An 18,650-nucleotide genomic window follows, 5' to 3' on the forward strand; every position below is an offset into this window, starting at 1 on the left:
CAACGGCGTACGAGGGACGAGCTAGAAATACGGACGGGCGACATCTGAAGTCGGAGCAATGCGTGCGCACCGGGTTGAGCTTCAAGTTCCCGAAAAAGAGGGTCACTATATGCTCACGCATTTTGAAAGATCCACTAATAAACTTTATATTATTCCTTAAAGCGGAAGCTTTCTTAGTGAGAACGATGGCGTTCTGCATAAAAACTAAGGAATTTCCTCATAGACAGGTGGGTCGACCGGAAAGCTCTGATTAGATCTCTGATTCACACACACGCCGTGTGTGTGAAACCGGGCTTCCGCTGTGTCAAAACTGTTACTTGAAAACCGAGGAAAAGGAACGATACTAGATAAGATAATACATGCATTGCAAATGAAGGAGCACAACAGCGTGCCTTTATCGCACAACCAACGTATCTGTATACATTTGAATCGTTCGTTGATGCGTTTTCTTGGTGCGCGAAAAACCGTCGCGTCGGTTAGTTCTTAGTTTGCGACTTGGGTCTTTGGAGGTTTCACGATCGATTGCACGCTATTTCAACGAAGGGTGGACGCGCATTTTGATTTAGCGCTTCTGTCAACTTTATTTAGGAAGGGATGGCAATTTAAAAAAAAAACAATTATAGGTGAAAGAAGCACTTTACTTTGCAACATTTATGGTTTTTACTCAATAAATATTTTGTATTATTGATCAGGTATAAATCAGACATTTTTAATTTGCTGGGATTACAACTCGTGGCACTTGTGTTCAGGGTGGGGGAGGATTCCTTTAGTGGTGCGCGCATTGTGTAGACGTAATGGGAGAGAAGGAAAGCTTCTTATGATGCTCCGAAACTGTGCCGTTGCGTCTTACCGTACAACATCTTTGTGAGCGTTGGTGCTATTCTCGAGACTTGCTGCAGTATGTGTCGACTGTTAAAACATGCACTCATTTAACAAATGCTGAACGAAGCTAATTCTTTTTTTCCAACATGTCTCACGGTGGAGAAAGAAATGTTGATTGATTGATTGATTAATTGATTGATTGATTGATTTATTGATTGAGTGTAGGGTTTAACGCGCCGACGCAACGCAGACGATGAGGCGCGCCGTAGTGGAGGGCTCCGGATTAATTTTGACCACCTGGATATCTTTAACGCGCGCTGAAATCTCGTACACACGGGCGTTTTTGCTTTTCGCCTCCACCAGAAAAGTGGCCGCCGCGGCCGGGAATCGTGTCCGCGTCCACATGCTCAGCAGCGCAACGTCTTGGCCACTGAGCCATTGCGGCGGGTAGAAAGAAATGTTTTAAGAATTACGATCTGCAATATGAAGTCTCCTTTTGCTGACGTCATGTTTGTAGCTAGAGTCTTCTAATAATTTCGACCTGCCATGAATGCAGGTTTTAAGTTTCAATATCGCCATTTATTTGTTTCCTCGACTTTTTCTTGTCCTAATATAAAAGCTTCACTCCCAGAGACAAAAAACATGTTGTCCAAAAGAGAAAAAAAGAGCATCAGGCAACGGCCAGTTTTATTGCAAACATCCCTCAAATTAGATTTGTTGGTCTCACTGATTCACTAAAGCAACTGCGTTTCTTGCCTTCTCATTTGCAACTAAAAACTCCGGTTCAAGAAACTGCGGTCCTAAACCTTACACCTCCTACACAGGACACTCGTCATCGGGAAATACGTTTTGCCGCTTCACTGCTCCCAACGAAGCTGTGCGCTCACGGTATAAAGCTAGGTGTTAGGCAATTTTTCTAATCGCTTATGAAAACGAAAAAGCATTCAACCCCGAAAGGACGTGATACGCAAACTTACAAGTGCCCGCAGTGCTCACAAAGAGCTAATTTAGAAGCACAGACTGACCAACATGCTGACACAAAAAATATACATTTGACTAAAATTTTCAGACGAGATCGCGCAACAGCGTAAATAACCTAAAGAAAACTCTCCGCCTTTGCCATCGTCACCAACAATGAAGAAAACTCGTTACCAGAACTCGCAGAACCAGAAGAAGTGCATGCTAGTGTCATTGTGATAAAATTCGAGGTTCTCCGTCTGTCTGCCAAGCCGTCGTGAGAATGCGGACAGCGTACGCCAGATTGGAATGAGGGATTTAATGGAACTGGCGCGGGTGCAGCGTGAGCGCGTGCACCGTTAGGTCAGTGTTGATGAAGCTGAGGATGGTGCCCGTATCTGCTATAGAGTTTAAAAGGAAGACGTTCCAACAGTAATATATAACGGCTATCACGCGGTTTCAGGTAGATGCCGTTTCTTGCAATCAAACCTAGAGATTGAGACCACGGAAGTGCGAAAGAGTTTCGATGGCCATGTCCCCTCGTATGTGGTCCTAGAAAAACGAATCTTCTGGAATGATGATCAAATTAGTTGAGTGAGCAATTTCAGTAGAGTCCACGGGGAGAGCTTCTGTTCGTACTGGGCCACTACTGAACGGCCCGTCACGAAACGCGGCTTCCAGTACGCGGTAATATATGAGTTACATTACTGAGAAACAAATACTTGTAAAACGTGCCCTTCAAATTCATCCTCACAGGTCTTCTGTAGCACCGTCGCTTATGACATAACACACACTTAAGAACTTTAAAAACAAAGAGAGAGTACTTGCCGGTGGAGACAGCTGCAGCTTGGTATAGCCGAAGCGATTATATCTAATCGGCAACTGATTTTCGGCATTGGCAGGTTGACTTTAGCGCTGAGGTTTTGTGGAGCGCTTGGTCATATGCTGAGCTGGTGACAATCGCAGGCTGGCGGTATGTATATTATCAGACAGCCATTCTTAGATTTTTCCTTAATATTTTAAGTCTCTGTACAGCGGAATTCGAAAAAAAATTATTTTATTTCATTTCGAAGTGTTCGTCCATACGCGTATACTTTTTGAGCAAGACACCGCGAGCTTCGTTTGTATCCTATTGCTCCGTCTTCCATCACACGAGACTATCAAGCTACCCTGAAGCTATTACACTCCTGTTATTTCCTCTGCTTCTTTTTGGTTTATCGAACTCTTTGCACCCCTGTTTAGACGGAAGCTACAACCAAATGTTTGTTTGATAATCACACACCAAAGTGATTTTTTTGTTCTTCGAACCGGAACGCACTGTGCGACCTACACTCGATTGTCAGCGTCTATCTATCTGCAGAGATGCGTTTCCCCACTACTTGGCTACACCTGTTTAGACGAATAACACACATTTCCCCTGGTTAAGCACTAAATGCACAGCCCAGAAGGTAACTCAAAACGTTTGAGGTTCATTAGCTTTCACTGCCTCGTGCTTCATCCGATGGCCTCCGTTCCAGGTAACAAAGTACGCAGATGCGAGTTTGAAATTAACGAAATTGGCCCTTGGTTCCCTGAGCGGTCCTGGAAGCGAACACCCCCCGCTTTCGAACCAAAGGGCAAGGCTTCCAAGGTCCGTGCACATTTGGTGACGCCCCTAGTTTTGTCCCACTCTGGCGACGTGGACGGCGATCATGGTGACCTTCGATAACTTGCCGCTGCCTTCGCGGTGTTAGGTAGCGTCGGTTCCTCACCTCATAATCGCTGTCCCCGTCGCCAGAGCTATTAACTCCGTTCTGCAAGACAGACCCAACATTGCGCTCGTCCCCCTATGTTCGACCCGCGGCTCGTACACGAGCGGCTTCGGGCATCCTCCGTGGAGCGCCTTACGACGCTTTCTCCCTCGAAGCAGCTGCAGCCTCCCACTCCATGCAGTCAATGGAGAAGTGGGAACCGAAGTAGAGGGTCACGAGCACGGGCACGAGGGGAAACGGAAATCCTGCATTTGTGGTCGGAGAGAAAGCGCACGTAAAAAATGTATGAGCACAGAAAGGGACATTTTAGACCCATAGTAAACATACACTTTCAGTTAGACGGGGTAAACCTTGCTCAAAGGTACACCATTCCATCACCCTCAAACAGCGACTTTACAACTTTATCAATCGTTCAGATTATGCTTCTTCTGAGCTTGCTGAGTTCGCTTTCCTCAAAGGTGCTCTGACGCAAGAACATTTTTCGGCACGAGTTTGTTCACCCTGGAATGTTTTTCATTTTTGTAGCATGAAAGGAAGAAAGGCTGTTTCTTTGACATAAATTAAACATTTCCCTTGTATATAGAATGTAACGAGCAGGTTTTATTCACGCCTTAGGCGCTGATATTAGCTTGATAACAGCGGCAAGAGGACGAGACAGTATATTGCTTTGCAGACATGGCTTGTAGGCAAGACGATACTGTTCACGTCTTCTGACATTGACTATGCTCCTCACACCTCTGAAGGTGTGGATCGGAGTTAAATAGTCGTCTAAAATAGGCCTTCCTATAGGCCTGTAGGCTTAGTGGGAATGCTTAAATAGGAAGGGAGGGGAGGGATGGCTTGAATGATGAAGAAAAGTCACCCAGCGAGCTTGGCTTGCTACTCCACATGAGCATGACAGGTGCGAAAATGAGCGGAGGAAGCGAAGATACAAAAACTCATACAAACAATAACAAACGCAAATACGCACACATAAACTGACAGACGCAGCAACACGCACACGGCACACACACATGTGTAAAGTAAAGTTAAATAAATGTTCACAGGGTTTCGTTCAGGCCGGAGTCACAGAGAAATCCCACCAAGGCCCTCGTACTCCGTCTTGCCGTGACAGTTGAGTACCATGAACCGATGACGTCGCAGAGTGTCACTGCAGCATCAGCACGCCGTCCCGAAGTTCTCTGCAAAGTTAGCTGTGCGGTGTCATAATGAGGACACACACAGCACATGTTCAATATCCTGACGAATACTGTAAGCATGACAGTGAGGGGAGGCAACTCGGGGCGTCTTGTGCAAGTAGTGGCCGGTAAAAGCGACATTGAGGCGAATGCGATGAACAACTCCTTCGTCGCGTTCTCCCAGGCAACACGGCATTCGGGAAGTGCGGGCGGGATTGATTCTGTACAACGCCTGATAATTTTTTGATCCGTGTGTTCATATTGAGAGTTGTGACTGCCGCGCCAGAGAGTACGCAAGCGTCGTGGCGTCACGTCGAGAAAAATGAATTTGGATGATCACACCAGATTGGGTGTGGGCCGCGCAAGCAGTTTCGTCGGCTACCACATTCCCATTCACCCCAGAATGTCCAGGTAGCCACTGTAACACTACCTGGTAAAGCAAGCTGGCAACCTGTGTATGCAGTGTGTGTATTTTGTGGGCCAGCTGTTCCCGCGGAAATGATGCTAGTTATTGAAGCGTCGCCCGTGAATCTGTAGAAATCCCCCATGAAGAAACTTCTTTCCCAAGAATATACTGCAAAGCAGAGTGCAAGGCAGCAAGTTCTGAGGTCGTCGACGTTGTTTTGCGGCCTAACATGGCCCCAATTGTCGTCCGCGGTGATGGAAGCCAGATTCCAATCACAGATAATGTGGCCGTCACCGATGAAGCGGTGTAAATATGGTTGTGGTTAGGGTAGCAATTCCACATGTGCTCAAGAGTGAAGCACTTTAGGGCTGGAATCGGCGACCTTGATTTGCTGCTAATGGCCGGTATTGTGGTGACGATTCGCCAGGGGGAGTACAACCAGGGCGGGAGATGAAGCGGCGCAGGGCACTTCTGACACAAGGGTTGTAGCATGTTTTGTACCTCTAAGGCGGAGCTAGGAATCCATGAGTGTCCAGTGGCCCTTGTCACCAGCCGCAGATGTATGTGAAGGTGCTCCTCTTTCAGCATTACGCTGGGTAAGAAGCGCCTAGACTCTCGTATGGTCCCCAGCGTAGTTGTTGTCTTCGGAAGGCCGAGCCAAAACCGCAGAGCTCGGGCCTGCATACTTTCTAACAGTCTTGTGTTTGTCTTGGAAAGAGGACCGAGTGCTGGAAGGCCGTATTGGAGCAGTCCTTCGCAGAGGGCTGTGTAAAGAGGTAGAAGGGGCCCAACAGAAAAGCCTCCTGAGCCGCTGGTCAGCATGCAGAACACCTTAGCAAAGGAGCTAAGCTTTTCCTTCAGGACAAGAAAGTGTGAGCACCACGTCATCGACATGTCAAGTTTTACGCCCAGGAATCGGTGTGAGTCCACAAATGGTATAAGGACCACTGCCGCTGAAAGATGATAGCGGGGGACATCACGCCTGGTGAAGGTTATTGCCGCACATTTCCTAGCCGAGCTGTTGAGGCCGGGTGTTGTCAAAAAGTCGGCTTTGTGAAGGCGAGCTCGAAAACACGCCTGCTGCAGCCAGACCTCCAGATGCAGATATCATCGGCATAGAGCGATATTTCAACAGAGTGTGGCACGCACTTCTAAATTACAGTGTGGTTGGGCTTAAAATACTATTTTGTGGCACACCTCGCGCGACATTGTGAGAGGCTGTTTATCCGTCCTTCCTGGACATAAGACAGATCTGTCGGAGAGGTAATCAGATACCCATGTATACATGCGACCTTCGATGCCTACCGATTCAAATATAGAGTTTATCGCCTCATGTGTCACGCAGTCAAACGCTGCTCTAATCTCTATGAACACTGCTAGAATTATGCGTCGCAGGGCTTTTGCGCTCTATGTCTCTGACAAGGGCAAGCACGTTGTCGGTGCTGTGAGGCTGTCTGAATCCAGTCATCTGTGGGGCATAAACGTTCCGGTTTCTCAAGTCGTAGTCTAGGCGAGCAAGACCCATTTTTCTCCATCAGTTTCCCCACGCAGCTCAACAGTGCAATGGGCCGATAAGACAATTTCGGTAGGAATTTTTGCGAGTTTGAGTATGGGAACAAGGCGACCGCGCTTCTAGCCCGGTTCGAGGCGGCCCGTTTCCTAGTTGGGGTTGTTTGTGCCGAGAAGGAAGCTCTTAGCTTTATTTCCAAGGTGCGAAAGAGCTGTATAGCTGATGCCATCTGGACCCGGGGAAGGAGCCTTGTTCTGCCATACGGAATGCCTTGTCTATGCCAGTCACATTTGCAGAGGGCAAAGAGACAGCTATGAGGTTGGCAGGTAAGACAGGAGCCGAGGAGGCGGTGACGTTGACGCAGAAATCTTTAGCGACATCTAGGTCACGGCGGTTCTGCCGCAGAGCAACAGAGTAGAAAGTTGATTAAATACTGGTCCGCCTAAGTTTAACTGAGAACGCAGACAGAGACAAAAGGACGAAGCACAAGCGCTGACACTACCAACTGATTTTTTATTACTCCTCGGCTTGTACATTTACACCCTCTTCTAGCCACGTGGTTCAGGAGCAACCGTGCGCAGAAATAGGCTGACCAGTGTTTAATCAATCATGATCCAACTAGCTCAGATTCTGCCTATTTTAATAGAGTAGAAAGGACGCAGCGCAGTAGGCGGTGCCCGTAGGCTATGTACGTAGCTGCAAATCCTCGTGATAGGTTTTCGCGGGTCTAATTTTGAGCAGAACGACTGCCATTGCCGGTGTGCCAATTTCTGCATATGTCGCTGTTCGTGACTCTGTGCGCGCCTAGCAACTCATATATCTTGAGATGTTCGAGTTTTGCAAGCACGCCTTTCATCCATTCGATGCACCGTGCGGAGAATTCAGTATTCCGCATCGGCCACAGAGAACCTGGAAGGTAGCCGGAAAACCTTCGTACAGAGAGAACCTCGGGAGTAGCCCGAAAACCTTTGAGCACGAACCTCTTGCCCTTGTCATGGCGTCTATAAGGTCGCCATGCGATTCAAAATTCTAATGTAGCTCCTCAATGACAGCAGAGTCCGGTGACGAACCCGAGCTACGAATTTCTTTGTTAAATGACCCTCCACATAAACCATTTAGAAAGATAAATGTAGGCAGGCGATCGCTTGCATGTGAATCAATGTCGACATACCAGTGGGCCCTACACGACCGTACGAGGGAGACCATGGTGACGTCGAGTGTACTCTACACTGAGCCTCGGCTAAACATGAGCCCACCGGTATTAATGACAGTCAAGTCGTTACGGCAAGCCGCGCCAAAGAGGCGCCTACTTCTAACTGTGATCTTAATGCTGCCCCAGAAGGGATGGTGCGCGTCAAAATCTCCAGCTAACACGTGCGGTGCCGGTGTCAAGCGTACAGTGTCCTGGAGACGATCCGCGTTAAATGCAGCATCAGGTGGGTTGCCGCCATAAGGGTAAACATGCCGCCATAAGGGTAAACTGCTGCGTAGAAGGAAGGAAGGATAATGCAGTGCATGAAAGGCCAGGAGGATAACCAGGTTACAGTCCGGTTGGCTACCCTACGCATGGGAAGTGGGGAAGGAGGGATTTAAAGAGAAAGAAAGGGTACTGAAAAGACAGGGAATAGAGCTTGAGGAGCAAGAAAATAAAAACTAAACATAACTACAAAAAAAACAATAGGCGATAATAATGCCTAAACTCAAATGGTAAACTAACCAAGTGACAAATGAACAATGGCACAAAGTGTATCTACAATCGTTCAGACAGGTCTGTGTCCTTTAAGAAACGAAGTAATGCTTTTGTGGCCTCTTCGGACTGTGATGGGCAAAGCCTGTGACACAAAACAGTTTGCGCAGTTAATGGCTGGTTGTCGAGTTTCCGGAAAGCGTTTGACATGTGCAGTCTCTGTGTTACAAGCCGGGCACAGTGACATAAGAGGTGTTCTATTGTCTCGTCCGTGGCGCACACGTCACACGCAGGGCTGTCAGTCATGCCGATAGTGAATGAGTAAGCCTTGGTGAAAGCAACTCCAATCCACAGTCGGCACAGTAGGGTGGCATCCGAACGTGGCATGTTAGTGGGTAAGTGGCGCTGCAGGTCAGGGTCGAGCAAGTACAGGCAGGAGTTTGAAAACTCCGGCGTATTCCAAACAGTCAGCGCGATTTCGCGGGCGATGTACCGCAGTGACCTTGCCGCATCATGGCGCGATAACGGGATGTCAGCCAATTGGGCACTTCCATGGGCATGATGAGCCGCTTTGTCTGCCCATTCATTCACAGAAATGCCGCAGTGACTAGGGAGCCATTGAAAAATAATACTGTGCCCATGCCTTACTAGGAAGTCATACTCTTGACGAATCTCGGCCACAAGCTGGTCGTGCGGGCCGCGGCGAAGAACAGAGTGCCGACACTGGACAGCTGGCCTGGAGTCGCAAAGCAGAGCCTATTTTTGTGGTAATTCTTGCTTTAGGTACAAAAGAGCCTTGCGAATAGCTGTGAGTTCAGATGCAGTTGACGTTGTTCAATTGAACAGCTTGAATTGAATGTCTACCGATCTGGATGGCCCAATTACCTCTCCCGAAGAACTGTAGTTAGTTACCGAGCCATCGGTGTAGACATCAATCCGGTCTCTGTAGGCTTCATGTAAAAAGTGAATAGAGAGCTGTTGGAGGCATTGTAGTGGAACATCCGAACTTCTTTTGACAGTCACTGCGACATACTTGTTTGTTTCGTCTGGAGGCGTTGTATGCTCCATGTACGTCAGGTCGTTCCTAATAGCGAGCGGAACTCTTGAAAAAGCCGCGCCTGTTGTAGACTGCAGGACAGTGTAGCCAGATGGTCGGATGTTCGCGCGTAACTTCGATTCTGATATCGTGATCATTGGAAAGCGATGCAGCTGCGTGAACCATCAAAATTCCGGAAGGCGCCTCCGAAGACCTCAAGCCTTCCGTTGAAACACAGTGGCCTTGTTCCGTATTTCCAGAGTTTTCCGTGATACAGCCCCTACCGCCATTGCGCGAGGAGAGGCAATACAAGGTCAGTTATTGTGCGAATACCCTTGGGCACCGGAGATGAAATAGGCCTTCCCCCTCAATAAATGGGAAGCAAACTTAGATTGGCTCAACCGGCCATGGAACAAATAATGCTAAGAGGAACACTTAGGGACAAGAAACGAGCTTCCTGGATCAGAGAACAAACTCGAGTAGAGGTTAGCATAGTTCAACTAAAGAAAAAGAAATGGACTTGGGCTGGCCATGTAGTGAGACGAACGGACAACCGGTGGACAATTGGGGTAACGGAATGAATACGAAGAGGTGGATATAGAAGAAAAGGAAGAACAATAACACGAAGGACGGATAAAACAGGTGAATTAGGTGGCCAACAGTGGACTCGAGCTGCACAGGACAGGAGTGGTTGGAGGTCATTGGGAGAGGACTTTGCCCTGCAGTGGACCGAAGTAGGGTTGATGATGATGGTAATCATTATTCGTAATAATGGTAAGTTGGCCTCTGGTTTTACCAGAACTGCTATTGAACCTTTTATTTGTGGCCCTAGCTTAGAACCACGCAATAAAATGGCGTCATCCATAAATCACTAGTGGGATTGTCCCCACTACCTCGTATTCCAAGCTCGAGCAGGTGAGTGTTTGTAAGCAAGAACTTCAAAACAGCTTCAAACACGTCTCCTCGTTCCACATTTTCCGGCGAGGATGTGGAGCAAGGTACGGGGAACGCCCCACTGTCCTCTTAACGACTCTCAGGCCCTTCGCACACAAGCTAAAATACCAGTTCTCAGCTACCAGGTTTCGGAGTGATGCTCCCATCGACATAATTGTTAACGCGAAAGCGCACCAAGAAGCAGTGCCAGATTTTAGGGAGCTGCTTGCGTTCAAGTCATCTTCAGATCAGTTTGCGATTGGCCGGTTGCCTGGCTGTCATCCCAGTTCTTAGGGGCAACGAACCCCACAAAAGGCGCTGGCAAGTCACAACCTGTTTTAACAGCAGTACATCACTTAATAACAGCTTTGTAAATCTGACATACTTAAACCGCGATATATTTGTTCGGGGACACTTCTCCTATCTTCCCCGCAGTCACTCCACCATGTACGCATCGTCCGAGCTGGCACTCGCACATAAGAAACTGTAAAGGATCATACCCAATATAACTTTCCTCCAGAAGATTGCCATAATGTCCATGTCAACCAGGTAGAACATGCACGAAAAGATGGTGAGCAAGTAGTGCGGCGATCCGAGGACGGCCTTGAGGATTCTCGTCTGCTCGCTGTTCAGGTATGCAGCCTGCGGTAAAATGATAGCTCTGCAATGTCGTCCCTGGGTCTTCTAGTATCCTCCTGTCGACATAACTGATAGGTTGGTTCCCCTGGCAACACTTACAGTGACAGTAATAATTGCCCTCTAGTACTAGTTGCTGCTGTGGTACTGGTTGTGGTGGTAGTAGTAGTAGTACTGGGGCGCTGCAATAGAATATGGGCCCGCGCTAGTACTGATAAAATCCCTGCCAGCGTTCCCACAGTTGGAGCCAGAACACCTGCACAGCAAGCGCTGTGAGCTGACAGATTGGGCGGTATCCGCCAGTACAAAAGCTTTACAGTTTGTCCGTTGAACGCACTGGTTCGGTTGTTACTAACAATAGTTGCACTGAAAATAGCAACGTTTCTATTATTACAACGTTTACCCCACTCCTATTCGCTCCCCTCTACCACCTCCAGTTGCTGCTATTCCAAACTTCCTGTTAAAATTGATGCCCCTGAAAGATCTGTGTTCGCCGACTTGGCGCTTGCGTGTGCCGCAGTATTTTGTCATCCACCGTACGTGCGCAACCCCCGAAAATTTGCTCTCTGTAAAACGGCTTAACCGAGAAGATGTACTTCATACTGTGCTTGTAAAATTCTGTTTTTCCGAAGGTACGACGAAAGCCATTCTTCCCCGGTTATTGCGTTTACTCAGCAGTTACCTTGGAAAAGCCGAGTACCTGCGCAATCAGTGTTTCGTATCAGTGCACATGGTACACTTTCCAGCTTATACGGTTTTAAATCGCTACACTAAGTAGGCTGTTGTTGTTGTTGATGATGGGGAGTATTCGTTGTTAGAAATTTTACTGTTGCGTGTTGAGCCACTTCATTGGTTCAACATGGTAGCGACCGCCTCTTTCACCTACCTCGAAGTTCTTGACCGGCTCCAGCTTTCTGATAATCGCTACGACCACCTCGAGGGAGACGCCCACCAAGCTGAGTGAAGCCCAGATGCTGACGGCCATGTTCATGCCGTGCCACACCCACACGAAGACGAAGGCCAGCGCGATTCCCGCCAGGCGCCAGCTGTAATTCCGCTCTCTTCCTATCACTGGCATGTAGACATACCTGCATTGAAAAGTGCGGCCGAGGGCCAGCGAGAGCAAATGCAATAAAGCGCCCTGCCGAATCTTTCAAAACTCAATGGATTCGGTATGAACTCATGGTTTGCATCTATGAGCGCTCAAGGAAAAAAATAAGCACACAGACAGGTGGGAACGTTTGCTTATTGTTACGCTGGTGCTTAGCACTACGGTTGCTGCTACAGATACCACGGCTGGTGTAGTGTCACTAGGTAATATACAGAGTACCATCCATGAGGCACGCAAGTGAGCAACGGCGGCCATTTTGGTGTTTATCAGTGTTGCCAGAATGCCACTTCTGCGGACTCACCGCTAATTTTTACGAGGTCATTTGTAAACAACGCTGCCGAAGACGCAGCAACACGACATCTTCGGACACGGTTCTGGAGCTGAAATGCTGCGAAGAGCGTTATTTTTGATTAGCGTTCGGAACGACGCTAATCGCGCGCAGCCCCACCGCAGGGAGGACAAGTTGAGACTGCCACAGTTGACCGACAGAAAGCGCATAAACAGCAAAAGGGGGTGCCCATGAACCGTCACAGTGCAAAGAAATGTCACGGGATGTGAACTGACCAATTATCACGGGGGCGGCACAGGACAATAGGGGAAGAGAGTGCCGATACTTTGTAGCCTTATCCAGTGACACTAGGCTGGTACTCGGGATTTCTGTTACGTTGAAATTCGGCGAAAAGCTTCGGTAAGCGGCAAAACAAAACACAGCACACATACAAGTGTTGACTGGAAAGTGGTTCCCATTATCATGAGAGCATGACTAGGCTGATTGAGTGATTGTTAGGGGGCGCTAGCCATCCTCGGCTGCCGTTATCAGCCGCGCCCATCAGCTGTGATCACCAAGTGTCCGCGGGGCGACGTCATTTCCGCCGACAGGAAATGATTAGCTATGACCGTGATTAGAATGACCGTGAAATCAGGTGCAGCAACATCAGGACGGTGGAAAGAAGACGTGCTGGTAGCGTTCTAGGCGATGAGACACGACAGGTACAGCGCTGTACCCATCATGAACCTATACCAACACGTCCAACTCACAGTTCTTAACGATACAACGGCGAAGAAAGAAAGTGCGTTTTTTTTGCAAACGCCGCACCTTCACAGTAATGTTCGTTCTCTACCTTTGGGTGCTCGCATGGTTCTCGGCAGGCATGGTCGCCAGCCGCGCCTGGCCGTGCCTGGAACTGAAAATCTCACACCAAAGCTCCTCTCCCAATGGCAATATTGCCGGCGTTAACAATGCCCCACTTTACTAAATAAAGTGACCAAAAATTGCGCTATTATGTCTAAAACCAATGAAGGCTTGCATTGTTACCACGAACGATCAAAAGGTGTTCTAATCGGCGATAATACCTCGTCTATGACATCAAATTCGCAAATTACTTATTGAACATGTCGTGACCCGGTCACCGCTGCAAGCTGCATCTGCCGAACGATAGATGTTGCCATGCTACAAACATTATACATTTTATAACTTTACAAACCCTCTCGTATTATACACTGTAAAGGCGTAAATTGCTGCATTTTCATTCAACTTCAGCAACACCCCGCAGCCATACGGTCTAACGCACACATCTTAATCACCACAAGTCCAGATGTTCTTTGCCTATTCTTTTGTCGAGTGCGGCACACTGGGAAACATAGGTCTAACACACCGTCACAACGCTCCCTTTCGTCCACGTTCATAGGCCCTTCAACTGAGATGCTAACACTATTTTTACCAAGGCTTTACTGATGTGGCAGTTCGGTTATACGCGCCAAGATGACGCCAGTGAATATGTGCTTATACGAACTGCAGCGTGTTTTTCTTTCTGGTGAGCACTGGAGCACGGACAAAAATGTTGAGAAATTGCAAGAATTGTTCCCTAATACATAAGAATTGTTACGCCACTTCCGGCCATTGAAAGTTGTCTTCATTGGACCAACGATTTAATGTTTACACTAAGATAGCGATTAAACGTGTTCACTTCGTCAATTATGCATTTTTTGTGCAGCTGGTAGGTCTTACAGGATTCCGTTCACATGCGGAAAAGAGTACATTGGCCAGACGGGCCGGTCCCTCAACGTTCCCCTTCGTGAACATCACAGTTCTTTGAAAGGGGCACCGTACTCACATCTGGCAATGCACTGCAAACAGTGCACAAAAAAGTGTAAAATTAAATTAGACGATACAACCGTCATGGATAAACATGCAAATCGGTCCACAAGGGAGATCATAGAAGCTTTTCAAATTAGGAAGGGAGACATTAGTTGTGTCAGCCAGCCATCTTTACAATTACATGATATTGCCGCGAGCCATACATTGAGTTTGTTTATTTTTGTTTTGCTTTTACCGCCCGGCTGCGCCGGTCTGTGCTATCTCTGCGCCAAGGGAAGCGGGTGTTCCATTCTTTTTTTATGCGCCGCATGTGTTATCTGTTGTGATAGGGAGAGCATTCCGATCTAACGTGAACAGCCCAGAATAATCTTCTTGGATCTACTATGTTCTCGATGCGAATCGACGTTTCGAGAACCACGCGCGCCGAAAGATAAAAAGCCTGCAGTGCGGACGCCGGGGCATTCGATTCTGCGACGCTCGCCGACGCAAGTCACTTTGTTGACCGCTGCTTCGCCGCCTCTTTATTCTTTTGAGTTGTTATGATGGAGAAACAAGTTTATTGGAGCGAACTTGTGCTCCCCTAACAACTCAAAAGAATACAGAGGCGGCGAAGCAGCGGTCAACAAAGTGACTTGCGTCGGCGAGCGTCGCAGAATCGAATGCCCCGGCGTCCGCACTGCAGGCTTTTTATCTTTCGGCGCGCGTGGTTCTCGAAACGTCGATTCGCATCGAGAACATAGTAGATCCAAGAAGATTATTCTGGGCTGTTCACGTGAGATCGGAATGCTCTCCCTATCACAACAGATAACACATGCGGCGCAGAAAGAAAGAATGGAACACCCGCTTCCCTTGGCGCAGAGATAACACAGACCGGCGAAGCCGGGCGGTAAAAGCAATACACAAATAAACAAACCCAATGTATGGTTCGCGGCAATTGAGTTTGCACTTTTGGAGGGGGTTTGATTGTGCTTAATCTTGGTATGTACTCCACGTGCCTTGTGATTATTTGCTGCTGTCTGCTGTCGATGTTTTACTCGGTCATGTATGTATGAATAGTTGAAATGTATTGTTGCTATCAATGTGTTGGTGGTGACGCAGATTCTTGTTCGTTTTCCTGGTATATATGTATGTTCGTTTTTCAACATAAATTTCAGTTGATAGTAGCGCTTCGTGTTGTGTTTCTTCCTTCGTCGTCGTTTTCAAGTAGCGCTTTTGCAATCATGAATCTGTACCAACAAGCCCAAAAGGCAGTTCTTCTAGGTCTTACATGGTTTGCGTCTTATCACAAATGTTTACTGCACAGCTGTTGGAGCTTTTAGTTTCGCCGTATAGACCAGAATTTTGCCGGGTCGGCCATCTGCCGGTGACCAGTGCGCCACATGGCGGGCATTTCTAGGGGACTGCGGGGCGAGCAGACGACGCCGCCGTCACACGCTGTTGCTCCATGCCGTGCGTGGGTATCGGACGTCCAAGCGGCATCGAAAATCGGTGTCATTTATTCGGTATGTGAGCAGTGACAAGTTTAAGAGTGCTTTAAGGGGAATGTTCGAAGCGTCCGATAGCCGTCAGGTTTGCCCATATATTCTGTTTCCAACCCGCAAAGGCGGCACGCCAACCGACACGTGCTTTGTCCTGGCGGGGGTTGCCTGTGAGGCTACGTTTCGCTGCGCCAGCATGACGCACGACTTTTTATCACCAAGTGATGTTTATTTTCTTAATTCTGCGCCGGTTGCCGTCATTGCATTTACTTGCATTTTACAGAAGCAAGTCGTCCGGGCGTCATTACGCCGTAATTGGCTGCACCGACAATCAGCGTAAAGGTGAGGTGCTCATGCAAGAAACCTGCGAAGAGCACCACTACAAAAGAAGTGTCTGCATGTGCGGAGTATATTCGCTGCACAAATTTCCTGCGTCCCTTGAGTGCCGCCGCGAATGTGTCATCGCGCTGAATCGGAAGAACTTCGAACCCAGCAAAAATGCGAGAGTAAGTACGGTCGTACGCTGGTTTTGGAAGCGCTCCTTATTCACCCCCATTCTAAATCCGTATCGCACATTTCGGTGCTGTGGAGGTATTCTCTGTTCTTTTCATCGATTGGAAGCCGACAAAAATTAAACCGACACCTATGCTGCAGCTCGGGTACGCGAAAAAGGCGAACCGAAAGCGAAATAGTAGCGTTGCGGTGGCGCAGCTCGCCCGGTTGCCTCGGTAAATCGCTGTTCGCAGTTCCCACCCGCCACTGAAACGCAAAAGTTCTTTTGAGCAAGCAAACAGCCGTGAAATCGTGGTGCACCGCGACGCTACTATTTCGCTTTCGGTTCGCCTTTTTCGTGTATCCGAGCTGCAGCACAGGTGGCGGGTTGATTTTCGTCGGCCAGTCGCTGAAATGAACAGTGAATACATCCAGAGGACCGAAACGTGCGATATGGATTGAACATTAGGGTGAATAAAGAGCGCTTCCAAAAGCAGCGTACTACTGTACTTACTCTCGCAAACTTTCTAAGTTTGCAGTCTCCGATTCAGCGTGACGAATCATTCGCGGCGGCCCTCTAGAGACGCAGGAAATTTGGGCAGCGAATAGACTACGCACATGCAGACACTTCTTTTTCGTGGTGAACCTCGCGCGTTTCTTGTATGAGCACTCTGCGCTGACACTGATTGTTGCAGCCAACAATGGCGTAATGACGCCCGGATGAGTGGATTCTTTACATCGCCAAGTAAAGCCAATGACGGCAACCTGCGCTGCATTAAGAAAATAAACTACCATTGGTGATAAAAAGTCGGGCGCCCTGCGGGCGCAGCGAAACGTACCCTCACAGGTATGTGCCTTGTCAGGCAAAGCACGCGTTAGGTGGCATGCCGGCTTGGCGGGCTGAGAACGGAATTTATGGGCTAACCTGACAGCTATCAGACGCTTTAAACGTTCCCCTTAAAGGTTCCATGAAGAGAAAATACAACTTTGGTTAATTTTAAAGAATTACGTTTCAGTACCTCACTCAGCTCCATTCCGGCCACGAAAGACATTTCTTAACCGATAAAAACGCAAGAAATACTTAAGAACTTTCGAATTTCGCGCCACAGTGACGTGTTATCGGCGTGAGTGACGTCATATGGGCCAGCCCTAAAAACAAAATTTTTAGTGGGTAAGGTGCACGTTAGGATTCAAGTGATTCGATCAAGCGGAACTAGCGGCCCCACTACAATCGTCCAGTCATGTGTCCTGGCGATTGATTAGTTCGGCCGCCATCAATCGCCCAAACAAGCTTCTGTGACGTCATAGAAAAGCTTCTGGGAAACTGGCTAGCGAGTCGCCACAGCTCCACACGTTTTTTTTAATATCTCTGTTATTTTTTCGGAGTTCGCGATGAAATCGGTGTCATTTTTATCAGGATAAAGCAGCCTTTGTAATGAACAAAACTTGTGTGTTGTCTTCATGGCTCCTTTAAAGCACTGTTAAACTTCGCGCTGCTGACTTACCGAATAAATGACACTTACCGATTTTTGATGCCCTTTGGACGCCTGATTTCCACGCACGGTACGGAGCAACAGCGTGTGACTGCGGCGTCGTCTGCTCGACTTGCAGTCCCCAAGAAATTCCCGTGAGGTGGCGCATGGATCGTTCAAAAATGGCGGCGCCCAGAGCACGGTGGAAATTCTTGTGTATAGTGTTACCAGAACCGCAGATCAAGAAAAAAATACACCATCTTCCCGTGGGGAACCATGAAGTGGCCATAGCCCTGGCGCTCGTTCAACCGGGCGTCGGGGTGGTGGTCACTGACTCAAAGAGAGCCTACAGTGGTTTCAGAAAGGGGGTGATCTCCTCAGAGGCAGCCACAATATTATCGAAAAAGAGGGCACCGGGCCGAGCCATAGAGCTCACATGGGTGCCTGCCCATACAAAGGTAGCCGGCAACGTCATCGCTGACTACCACGCCCGAGCAATGACCCTCCGGGCAGGGCAGGACACGGACACCCCAACTCCGGCACTCACATATAAAAAAATTACGAGCGAATACAAAGACGAGCGGCGTACCCTCCCCGAGCCACACCGCACCCTGACCAGGGAGCAACATACAATACTCAGGCGCATCCAGGCGGGGTCACTAGCCCACCCCGTCCTGTTGCATACATTTTACCCTAAACACGAGGGGGACCGCTGCCCATTCTGTAAAACAAACAGCGGTACGCTCGCACACATACTGGCGGAGTGCACTGAACTCAAGGCCCCTATACCCCCCCACCCTCCCTCCACCCCCCCCCCCCCTACCCCACTCCACGAGCGATGGGAGACCTTGCGGTCCAGCCCCGCCCTGCCGACCCAGCTCGCGCTGACGGCCAGGGGCCAGGAGCTGCTGGCCCAATACGGTTCCCGCGGCCTGGGAACCGCTCCGTCTGGCGTCTGAAAACGCCTCGAGCTCAAATAAAGTTACTACTACTACTACTACTACTGCCCGCGCTCTTCGTGCTCTTCTCTGGTTAAGCTGCAAGGCGCGTGGCGCTTCCCGCCACAGCTTTCCCACGGGAAAT

The 18,650-nt window shown here is 48.7% G+C and overlaps 1 protein-coding gene across 1 annotated transcript in view; it reads right to left on the minus strand.

The window, feature by feature from the left end:
• Positions 1–1,784: 1,784 nt before the first annotated feature.
• Positions 1,785–18,650, minus strand: part of LOC144149949 (protein-cysteine N-palmitoyltransferase Rasp-like) — a 74,622-nt gene continuing 57,756 nt past the window's right edge. Inside the window, exons 10-12 of the mRNA XM_077681697.1 lie at positions 11,803–12,004; positions 10,781–10,922; positions 1,785–3,775 (exon numbers count right to left, since the gene is read on the minus strand). Of these exons, the coding sequence (XP_077537823.1) occupies positions 3,663–3,775; positions 10,781–10,922; positions 11,803–12,004 (457 nt within the window). The 3' untranslated portion in view covers positions 1,785–3,662. The remainder of the gene's footprint in view (positions 3,776–10,780; positions 10,923–11,802; positions 12,005–18,650) is intronic.

The sequence above is a fragment of the Haemaphysalis longicornis genome, unplaced genomic scaffold (genome assembly GCF_048455015.1).
Source record: "Haemaphysalis longicornis isolate Haplotype H1 unplaced genomic scaffold, Haemaphysalis longicornis Haplotype H1 scaffold_8, whole genome shotgun sequence".
In the NCBI taxonomy this organism is placed as follows: domain Eukaryota; kingdom Metazoa; phylum Arthropoda; class Arachnida; order Ixodida; family Ixodidae; genus Haemaphysalis; species Haemaphysalis longicornis.